The sequence below is a fragment of the Balearica regulorum genome, chromosome 3 (genome assembly GCF_011004875.1).
Source record: "Balearica regulorum gibbericeps isolate bBalReg1 chromosome 3, bBalReg1.pri, whole genome shotgun sequence".
Lineage (NCBI taxonomy): Eukaryota > Metazoa > Chordata > Aves > Gruiformes > Gruidae > Balearica > Balearica regulorum.
Window position 1 is genome coordinate 82,682,960 of NC_046186.1, and position 11,761 is coordinate 82,694,720.

Consider the following 11,761-nt stretch of genomic DNA (forward strand, 5'->3'; position numbering starts at 1 on the left):
AGAAACTGCTGGTCTTGCACATGTTTTTGGTTTTTTTTCTCCTGTGAGCTGTTTTGAAGGAATGGTACCTCTAAGCTATGAATAGACAATAGAAGGGATTATATGTGCGTAATATCCTTTTATCTCTGGTGTCACTTTGCTTCTGAGTTTGGGCAGGTTATCTGGGGGTTTGGTTTTTCAAAGGTCAGTGCTTTTAAACAGGTGATTGTTATCTGATATTTGCATTATACATATGAAAATACAGCATTCAGTACATCTTGTCTGTCTTCATAATCAGTAATACAGTTATCAGATATGCTACATGGGCAATTTAATTCTAGTCACCCAAAGCAAGTCTCCTTAATAGAACGAAGAAATGTCTTCATAAGTAGTCCCCTTTTTGTGAGCATCCTTTTCTCGTAACAAAAAGAATATCCTAGGTTTGTGATTGTAATGCTTCTGAACATGGTAGTTTCCACTGAAAAAAAGGAATTTGGCATACATTTTGTTATCTATTATTTATGTAGAACTAGCATGTGCTAGGCACTTTACAGAAGGATTATAGAAGGGAATTTCCCTGAAGAGGTTATAGTACAAAGAAGCTACAAACAGGTGCAGGAGCAGAGATGGGAGGCAATAGAGCACAAATGTCTGAAAGCAGACATGGAGTATCTCCTGCCTAGGATCTGTAATTTCCTCTTTTTTAATGTATGGCTGTGTTGGGTTTTTTTAATGACTTTTGTACAGTGATGACTAAGATTATAGGCTTTGTTAGGAAAAGTCACAGAAAAGCAATTTCATACTGGGAAAAAATATGGATCTTTTTCCTCCCCACTTGCCACAGCCTCATAAATTGTGACTGGTTTAGCTCAAGCTTTTCAATATAATCACTCCCAAGCAGTGATTCTGTATCCTGAGTAGCAAGCAAACATTGATCATTCATCCATTGCTTTTGGAAGATGTCATCCTTTTACTGCTGCTGGTTGAGTGGAGCATCTAAGCTTTCCTTAGTCTGAAACTGTCACAGCTCTTTAGTAACTGTTAGTAACTGCTCTTCCTGTAACTGTTAGCAGCTGAGGAGCAGATACACAATCCCCTCAGCTGTCCCTTAAGTGATGTGACAACCTCACCAGAACGGCAGAGCAGACCTTAAAAGGTAGCATCTGCTTCAGGCACCTCAACTAATTCTGTGAATTAGGAAAATTGCTGTAAGAGTTAACCAGGAAGGCTAGTCTGAGCACCTAGTTTAATGTAACGAATTGTTGCGAATTTCCTGTAGTAAAGTCTTTCTCATTCTACATTTTCCTCTGAGTCTGGGTGCATACAGTGTAGCACCTGGAAAGATAATGTCAGTCCTTCAGAAGGAGTTACGAGAGCAGTATTGGAGAGGTAACAGAACCCCTCCTCACCAAGAAATGAGCTGATTGCTGCCTGGGTCAGTGCAGAGGCTGGGATCAAATCCCCATCAACCTGCTCAGTGCATAATGAACCAACAAATGTGTCAGAGATTTATTTTTTTTGTACGCATGATGCAGATGTTTAGGTTCAAATTAATGAAAGCTCAGATTAATTGTACAGTGCAAACATATGTTAAACTTAGGAACCTGGAGCTTGCAAAGGACTTTCTAGGCCTGCAATATCAGTTTCAGCTTGTCATATATAGCCTTGTGATATTGCACCATCCATAAAGTTACCAAGCTTCATCAGGCTCCATTTTAAACATAGTTGAGTTCTTTCCCCAGTACGGAAAGTGGATGGCTGCTCCAGAACTCTTCTCTGAAGCTTAAAAACCTTTTTCTAATTTCTAGACTAAATTTATTCATGCTACATCAGAGCTATTTGTTTGTGTGGCAATATTAGTCTTCATCTAAAGCATTTCTTTTCCCTTGATAGTACTTGTATGCTGACGCATTAACAGGGAGATACTATATCACTTTTCAGCCTCCATTCAGCTGTGCCAAGGAAGCCAACCACTTTTTATCTTCCTCTTCTAAAATAGTCTCTATTCCCCTGATGGTTTCAGTAACCTTTCTCTGCTCTTCTTCCAGTGTGAATTCATTCTTTAAGTGTGGGTATACAGAGTGAGGTCGATTAGTCCAGATGAGGTCTGATCTGTGTCTTACTCAAATAACACACCTCTAGTTCTGCTTTACTGAAGACACCTTGATGTGACGGAGCACTGCAGTTTGCTTTTTTTATGTTTGTGTCATATGGGTCAGTTTTAGGTGCCTTATGATCTACTCAAAGCACACATCTATCTTCTCTTCCAAATTTGGCGTTGATTGCCTGTCACAAAATGCTTTCAGGAAAACAAAGCAACTGAGGCTGGTCCTAATATGGATGTGTGATAGGGAAAGAGAGAAAACAGAGTAGGAGAAAATGGTTAGTTCTTGAAGTAGGGGAATGTCACAAGGGTTGTTCCTTGGAGGCCTGGGTTGGGGCATGTGCTGTTCAACACATTCATAAATTACCTGGAAGAGGGAGGTAACAAAGTTTACTAAAGACACAAAATTATTTAAGGCGGTAAGGATGATGGAAGAGCCGCAGGGCAACTGGGCAATAAAATGGTACTTAAAAATGAGTGTGGGTAAGATGTTAAGTCATGCACACAGCAAAACCAGTCATAGTTTCACATATGAAGTGATGGGATCTGCACTGGTGGATCCCTGGATACCTCTGAGGGGCAAGATCTTGGGGTTCTGATAGACAGGGCCAAGAAAGTGTCAGCTCAGTGGAAGTCAGAAATGCCAGTCAAATGTCCAGTGTTATTAGGGATGGAGTAGAATGCAAGGTGAGAAACCTTCGCTGCAGCTTCATGAATCGGATTCAGCTGCATCTGGCATGCTCTGTGCAATTCCAGTTCTGTTATCTCAAAGTGGATAAAGCAAACGGAAGGTGAGCAAGAAAACAAGCCATTAATTAATACGTTTTTCTTTCTTTTTCAAAAGACTCAGCTTTGGTAAATTATTCATAATGTCATTAAAATTCAAATACAACTGGTTTCCTGTCGGGTTAGTCAACACAGAGAAACCACACTGCATGCGTTTCTTCTCTAAGACTTTGTATGTTCTAATGATAAGATATTTTGCCCGTCTTTCATTGTCTGGAAGTATCTCTATGGATCTTAAATGAAAAGATAATTTCCTTTTCTTACTTTGCTGGAAAACTTAAAGGAGCAATGCTTCTACTGTCTCTCCCGTGCTCATATAAAACCCAAAGGGGCTTGCTGAGCAGCCGGTTTCACAGAGGAGCAGGCAGGGGGTTCCCGGGAGTCCTTGGAAAATGTCTGCCTGGTCCAGTGCTGCACTGGGCAGACTGGGCGAGTGCAGAGTGAGCCCACTTCAGAAATCAGAAGCAGCACAACCCTGTATGCACTGGACTCTGCCTGGACTCCTCAAGATAGCTACTTGCAGTAGCTCTGGAAAATGCCTCGTTGTACAGCACTAACGTAACCCAAATGAACTGGCAGATTTGGGGCTGCAGAATTACTAGGGCCTGTCTGCACTTGCTTGGTTTGATACCAGTGTAAAGACTACCCGAAGTAGAGTTCAAGAGATTTCCTCATCCTTGCTGCAACGAAAACAAAATACTCATTTTTTGGTTGGCAAACAGAAGAAAGCATTCCTGATTTATGCTGGATTTACTGTTCTTTTCTGTGCCTATGATTTACATTTAGAACTAGGCTGCCTGGCAGAGTGTGCTTTGGCAGCGTAGCTGCTTGCGCTGCGTACAAGTGTAATTGCACACATTTGTGGAATTGAGATTGCTGGCCATGATCAGCCAGTACACCAGTGGACACATTCCTGCACTCTGAACAGGTCGCTATTAGTACATTTCCTGTGTAAATGACTAAGAAAAAGTCCAGCCACAGTGGTTAGATCCCAGGAGTTTTGCTGTGAAAACATTTGTTCTGCTTTTAGATATCTTTGATGGATTATCATCTAAACACCTTGCAGAAGCATGGAATTATATTGTGTGGAATGCTGATTATAATACCTCTATGTAATTTAAATTATTTTCACAAAAGGTCTTAGAGTGTTTTACTACAAAGTGGATGTAGGAACATTTTTCTGAAGTATGGATCTTTCCACTTGACAAGGTGGGTAAAAGAAGTTACATCACTCTCTAAAATTAAACAGAAAGGTCAGCAGGAAAACCTAGAATAAAACACAGATTTCCTGGCATAGGTTCCCAATCCTGACTAGGCATTACTTCTCCAAAAAAGCATTTATAAAATTATGTTTACAATTTTGAAATAAAAACCCATATTTTTTTATTTTTACTTGCTTATTGCTAGTACTTAGGCTTTGTTTGCCTGCTTAAAACAGACCTTTGAACAGCATTTGTCAAGAGTAGCAGAATTCAGAATTAGCAATAACGAAGTGGTTGTTCTTTTTTCTCACACAGTATAGCAAATATCCAATTGGTACGTGAGCTCCTAGCTTTAGCTCAACCTCTGCCTCTTCTGCTTTGTTCCAGGTTATGGACACACAGTGCCTTTATCTGATGGGGGAAAGGCCTTCTGCATCATCTACTCAGTCATTGGGATCCCATTTACACTGCTTTTCCTGACAGCAGTGGTACAGCGCATCATAGTATATGTCACCAGGCGGCCTGTACTGTATTTCCACATTCGCTGGGGTTTCTCCAAGCAGGTTGTTGCAATCATCCACGCTATAGTCCTTGGGTTCATCACCGTCTCGTGCTTCTTCTTAATCCCAGCAGCAATATTTTCTGTTCTGGAAGATGACTGGAATTTTTTGGAATCTTTTTACTTTTGTTTCATTTCCCTGAGCACCATTGGCCTTGGAGACTATGTGCCGGGAGAAGGCTACAATCAAAAATTCCGAGAGCTATATAAAATCGGAATTACTTGTAAGTGTCAAACTAACCGGCTAAATAAAAGACATTTTATAAAAAATAAAATAAAAAATCAGGCTTTCCCTCTCCATTCTGTGCATGGTCATTGTTTTGTGAGCTGTCAGCTAGCAAACTGGGCATTGTAGGTAGCTGTGCAAAGAGGAAATCTTTAAATAAGGTCAGCTTGCTTAGTTAAGAAAGAAGAAGCCAAAACCAGAATTCTATTGTGCTAAACCATAGCTACTTACTCTCTTATTAATAGTACAAAAAAATGCTCACATTACTGTTACAAAAATTGTTACAAGCATCTTGGGCTAAGATTTGAGTGCATCACAGAGCCAGGAAGATGATCCTTGTAACTTAAGGTCATGTCGTAAGGTGAGATGACAGGTGGACAGAGACAAATTGAGGAGCAATGGGAAATGCAGCAGAATAGCAAAGTTTCTGGCTCCAGTTATAACAGGAGGTAGCTGAAGCTGGCACTGGCACTGGCACATACTAGCTGTCAGAGAGACAAGTAGACCAGGATGATAGCAAAGCAAGACCATGAATGTTAAATTTAAATTGTTTAATTATGTTTGACACAGAAGAGAGGCACAGTGATCAGTGATTTGATCAAAGTAGAGCTACGAAAATTATCTTTATGTTGGTATTCTGAATGAATGTATGCTGAGGGCTGTATTCTCCAGTGATAGTGTTTTGAAGCATCCCAGTTTTTGATATGACTTCAGTCCGTGCAGTCCTGGGTCATGAGACGCACCAGTTAAGAGATCTGAATGGCCAAAACAAACCTTTATTGTCAGGTCCATTTCTTAGGTTGGTATGCATTTGTCTGTGCTCCTGTGCATGATCCAGCAATCTTAATGTAGGCAAAGTGTCCATTAATTTGGTTTTGTGTTTTACCTAAAGAAAGATTGGGCCTTGAATTTTCATTCCTTGAAGCAGGGCCTTGAACTAGCCAACAGAGCACTTTATTCTCCTGCCAAGCCTGTTGTCATTGCAGGAGATTTGCCCCTCTACCCATTATGTTTATCCTACCAGCAGTAGCTTTTATTACCCTGTTGATCTGTAGAGTTGATTTGAGGATGTTAAATAATGAAGTGAATGGTGGAAGTCACACTTAGTAAAGGCCTTGTAAAAATCCTAGCTATTCTGAAAACTCAAAATCAGAAGAAAACATTATGGCTCAGATCATCCTTTTTCAACTTATGAAATAAATTGCAGGCAATACTAAAAGGAAAAAGTAGCTTTTAGGCAAAATTATGACCTTAGAATATTTAATTTCAACAGGTTTTAAGGTCATAACTTTTAAATTATTCTTTTCCTTTCATGTGAACAATTCAAGGAACCAAACAGGATGTATAAAATGTTTTCTCTTGCTGAACTTAAATTTTCTTCAAGAGAAGTTTTTGAGTTTTACATCAGGAAACGCTTAATGAGTGCTACAGGCTTTTCAAGAATTTTTAGGAGAACACAAGTCCTGTTCTAAATCAAGTGGTGATCAGCTGGACTAAGTTTCAGAGATAATTACAGAATTCTCAGTGCAGATTTATAGATGTCTTTTAATTGGCATAGCTTTGTCACTTCTTCCTTGCATTAATGCATAGCTCCCATTTGATGTCATGAGACAAAACTTAAAAACAATTTATAAATTTTAGCAGTAGTGCAAATTTAGATCAGTACCTGGTATTGCAATATTGATTTAGTGGTGCTCCTGGAAGGAAAAGAAGAGTGTTGTTGCTGGTGAATAATGTGTAACTACAGGTGAAATATTTATGCCTTTAGGTAACAGAACAGCGACCATATGTAGACTATAATAATTAATCTGTGTTGGTATTTCAGCACATTTAATGTTCAGCCTTTGGATGAGCATGTTGTACTAATAATTATACACTTAGCTTCTGCTTGATTTACTCATTGAAATGATAGAATATTCAAGTAGTCATGCTTCTCATTAAATTGTAATGATCAGTAGCAGGGATCTAATGAAACATTCACATTAAGAAATGCTCATTTTAACACCTTCCCTCAAATTCTAGATGCATATGTTTGGAGAGGGGAAAAAAAAAAAGCACAGTGGGCTGTTAACCATACAAAGCTCCATTTCCAAAAGTCTCAGTCTATGAGAATTGACTGTTACCTTTAAAAATCAGAGTCAGTACACCACCAAAGTCATCAATAATATCATTTAAGTAACACTTCCAAGTTTGGATTGTTTATGTATGTTAGTAAAACATTACAAGCAATCTTCAAGGTGTCATCAGATATAGCAACTTTGTCAGGTTTTTAAAATATCAGCAGTAATCTTACAGTAATTTTTCTTTTGGATTTTATTGATTTTGTACGCATTTCTAGTTGCTTTGTTTTTCCACTCATTTCAGAGTGTTGCGTATCTTCTTATAATTTTAAAGGAAAATAAATCAAGTTTTCATGAAATATAAGTGATTTGCCCTGCTAAACTGGTACAAACAACAAGTAACCATAATGAGCTGCCATATTTTTACTTTTATATGTAACATGTAGGAATATTAAGGGAACTAAAATATTTTGAAGAGCACTTAACCATGAAGGTCATAAGTAAGTGGGGGAGCATGAGTTAAATTTTAGTATTCTGTTTCATTTAATGCCTTTATGTATTTTTCTCCTGTACATTTGTAACAGAATTAAAGCCACTAGCATTACTTTTTTTGATTGTGTGAGGTCTTGTAAATGAAAAAGGAGAAAAAGAATTTGACAATCCAAAGTGGGTTACAGAGCTCTGAAACTGGGTCATAAAGAAAATTAACATACTGGTCAGAGATGACAAGGGTGGGAAGAGTTATAGGGTTAAAACTGTTCTAGCCTCACTTAATTTGCTAATAAAACACTTTTTTTTTTTTTTTTTTGTACTCAGGTTATCTGTTACTGGGCCTTATCGCGATGTTGGTGGTTCTCGAGACTTTCTGTGAACTCCATGAGCTCAAAAAGTTTAGGAAGTTGTTTTATGTGAAGAAGGACAAGGAAGAGGACCAAGTGCATATAATGGAACATGACCAGCTCTCCTTCTCTTCCATCTCAGACCAAGCAGCCTCCATGAAGGATGATCAGAAGGCAAACGAGCCCTTTGTGACTTCCCAGTCCCCGACTTCCAATGACAGCTCTCTAAACAATTAATGCAGGGGTATCCATACCATTGTTTTGGTGCATTTATGCTACTTACCATAAGAAATAGAACGCCTCATTATTATTTTTTTTCTGAAAATATAAAAGCTGGAAGACTGTACTACTTTAACAAGGATTCATCACTTCTGACGTAAAAAAAGACTTCTGGGAAAAATGTGGGAGACACCCTGGGAATAGGGAAAAACATGTAGGATGTGGCTGGAAACATTAGGCCATTTTGCTTGAGGCATAAGGAGTTAGGTGTGCCACTTTCAGAGGTGCCAGAGAGAAAGGCTTGCACAAGCAACTTCATCCAACATCTTTAGGAGAGTAGGCCTTCACTGCATCCAACTCATTTAGGTGCACGCCCCATCTTGCAACTGGGTGACATAGTAAATTTTGGGATGTGCACTTTTGATTGTCAGAAGTGTAGTCACAGATTTAATCCAAACACACCAAATATCTTAATCTGGAAGACATTTCCAGAGCAATGTCTATAGATCTGCTGGAGGGGGGAGTATCTAGATCATCCCTCTGTTACCCATTAACTTGCAGGTGCAAATAATAATTCTAGCAATGAAAAAACAAGGCTCTGGTCCTTCCTTTGCCCATGCAATTTACATTCAAATTTCCTACTTCCTTAAAAGGTCCCCTAATCACAAGAAAAATATTGTCCTGAAGAGAGTGTGCCTTGAGTCTTCCATGCTGTTTGTCTTTGTATGAAATACTTTTGTAAACTCTTGAGAGATAGCAAGACCAATTCAAAGGGCTGGGTGAGATGGGGTTGTAGGGAAGGGAGACAGCTGCATTTCAGTTCTGTCTTCTGATATGGGGACGCAGTGGGTTTTTAGCTATGTGGAATAGAATGAGTCAGCATATGCCACAATTGGCATAGTCATGTGCTTACAGCGTTCTAGTAGATGGTTGAAATCTGTTCAGCAGCAGCAGGACTCAACACTGTTCCTTCTGCAGTTCAGCCCAGTGCATGCTCTCCGCTGACCTGAGTGAGTGGAGGAACAGGAATAGTGTCACCTTTGAACGGAGCCCCTTTTTCTGCTTTTGCTTTTCTAACTAGTACGCAGAGCACTTTGAAGGAGAAGGGAATGTTTCAGGGCAAAACAATTTTTCAGTTTTTCATATGGCAAGAAAAAAGGAAAAATGTCACATTTGGTTCAGATGGAACCGAAATTTTTTCCCCTTGGGAAAAGTCACTAAAAAGTCAAGATCTCGCTCAACTTCTGAAGCCGAAACCTCTTTGGCTGTAACAGGAGAGGCGTTTTAGTCCAGCTACCAGTCACTGTGCTGAACGCAGGGACCTCGGAGTGAATTCCAGTGAGCAGGAGATGAGACTTAAGTGGTTGTAGTACTCTCTCTTCTGGCCTTAAGAATCTACAATATGGGAATCTTGATAATGCCTTGCAATGAACAAAAGATCTGGAGCACAAATAGCCATATTAGGACAGCCTCCCACATAGGATTAGTGTAGAGGAGAGCCTTTTCCCTGCAGTGCAAGCATGCCAGATTGCCTGTAATTTGGCTTTTAGTGTTTAGAGCTGAATAACATTTTACTGTAAAAGAAAAAAAAAATGCAGTGTGTCTAGATTTAGCGCACGTGGGAAAAATACTTGAAAGTAAATAACCCAAAATATACTGTGTTTGAGCTTAATTATAGCTAGCATCAAACAGAATTTTGTATCTTTACTGGAAAAACTTACTTTATGGTTAAATGATCTGAAAGTCTTCAATTAAAATTTATATTTATAGAAAACCAGAGCTAAAGGTTTTGGTTGGTTTGGGTTTTATAGATTAGGTGAGAGCATACTGTGTTTGCATGTTCCCAGGAAAGTGGCTATTTTTATACTGCTTAAGTTAACACAGTTCTATTTATAATGAATGTTAACCAATATATATGTACATATATACATAAATATATTTATATACTGTACATATATCAAATCACCAGAGTTTAACAGACTTAGAAATGGCATTTTAGATAATTTTTTTCCCTAGGCTTCTCTTTATAGAGTGAATAATTGAAATCTATGGCATTAAAATGACACTGACATAAAATTAAGAGTACTGTACTACAAGAAACATTTATACTGGGTTTTTTTCAGTGGAATTTTATTGATTTGTTTTCGGTACCTTAAAATTCAAGATTTCTTTTAATTTCAGTGTAACATTAAGCTCTAAAGGATATGCACACATGCTAAATGATATATAAAGTTAATTTTGCAGCGTGTACACAATTGCAAAATGTAGACACGTGAAATGAAAGCACAGAATTCAAAGCAGAAGCGATAAACTAAGCAGTATACTGTGATGTAGGTGAGTATTTCTTATTTTAAACTTAAATAAAAAGTCTGGCTTTTGCCTGCCTGCACTATGAAGCGGGGAGTATTTTCTTTAGTAGTGTGTGTGCGTGCACATACTGTGCAAAAATCTTGTCTGCGTTTGTCAAGATTGTGCATCCCTCAGTCTTCCTCAACTCAAGGAGGGACCATTAATGCCAGAGTGTGTTACCTAACCTTGATATTAATTGTAGCTTAGTATTGTGTTGATTATTCCTATAGAAAAAAAGCATTCTGAAGTGTGTTTGTTTTTCTTTCAGATGCTGACTGATTATAGCAAATAAAAAATAGTGACATAACATTTATCTTGTCTTTATAACCTAACTACTCCAATATAACCCAACTACTCCAATATTTGAGGAAATCTGAAAAACTGTCATTGCAGGTTACCAGTACCACTGATGAAAACAATTGCCTTCATTTTCTACAGCTTTTACTTCTTCATGTGAAGCTAACACACAAGATCAGAATAGTTAAACCGGAATCTAGATTAGAAGGAGAAAGATTATCGTGCAAGAACCTTAGTATAAAGTCCTTATCTTTCCCAGAGGCAAACTGTGAAGTGGGTGCGTGTAAACCGAAATGGAGAGCATGGGTCATAAAACAACAGTGCTGAAATAAAAGTTGCAAGAGGGAGTTAGAACTGTGAGCAAATGACTTGTACGAAGAAGAGAAGTGCCTGGGTCCTATCCTCACTCTCGTGTCTTCCATTGATCCAGGCTTATAGCCCATTAATAGCTTTATTGCCATGCTACTGATGACACTTGCCATCTTCTCATTGTCTTTCAGTCATTAAATGTGTTTTAATATTATTTCAAGGGAAAGAACTGGCAGGCCATTCAGTTGTGCTGGGGGAAAGAAAATGGAAGAACCCACTTGAGTTTTGATCTTGGAGCTGAGTGACAGCCACGTTTGTCCCTTTGAGAAAATGCCCTCTTCCCTAAGAGTTTCTTTGAAGGTTCACCAATTGCACCTAGTATGGGTGAACACAACACTTGCTGAAGGTTGAAATGAGTTATTTCTAAGTAGGTTGCTTCAGAGACTTGGGTGGTTTGCAGTTTTAATGCCAGTAATACAAAAGTTACCTAGTTGGGTGTTTATGTCAGAGCAATTGCACAAGAGCAGCAGTTCTGGATTACACTAAATATTTGTCTAGCTCAGTATTTTGTCTCTGGCAACGGCCAAGAGCGGATATGTGTGAACTTGTGTAGGGAGAGGGCAAGCATGTAGCAACAGTTCCCCAGAACATTCTTCTAGCTCCCACCAACGTGCAGCCCTGATCTATGATAGTATGTAGGAGGTACGGAAAGTCAGTGTAGGTATGCTGTGTAGAAGACGTGCTGCACTGATGTGCGTGCTCTCTGTTTTGGTCAGTAAGAGACTGTACTACACAGGATCAAATGAAGATTACCTGTTACTTTCCCAGAAAG

General features: G+C 38.8%; 1 protein-coding gene across 1 annotated transcript in view; it reads left to right on the forward strand.

Annotated features, from left to right (window-relative positions):
* KCNK1 (potassium two pore domain channel subfamily K member 1) overlaps positions 1 to 10,370 on the forward strand; it is a 35,496-nt gene extending 25,126 nt beyond the window's left edge. Inside the window, exons 2-3 of the mRNA XM_075748690.1 lie at positions 4,459 to 4,854; positions 7,733 to 10,370. Of these exons, the coding sequence (XP_075604805.1) occupies positions 4,459 to 4,854; positions 7,733 to 7,992 (656 nt within the window). The 3' untranslated portion in view covers positions 7,993 to 10,370. The remainder of the gene's footprint in view (positions 1 to 4,458; positions 4,855 to 7,732) is intronic.
* Positions 10,371 to 11,761: the final 1,391 nt, after the last annotated feature.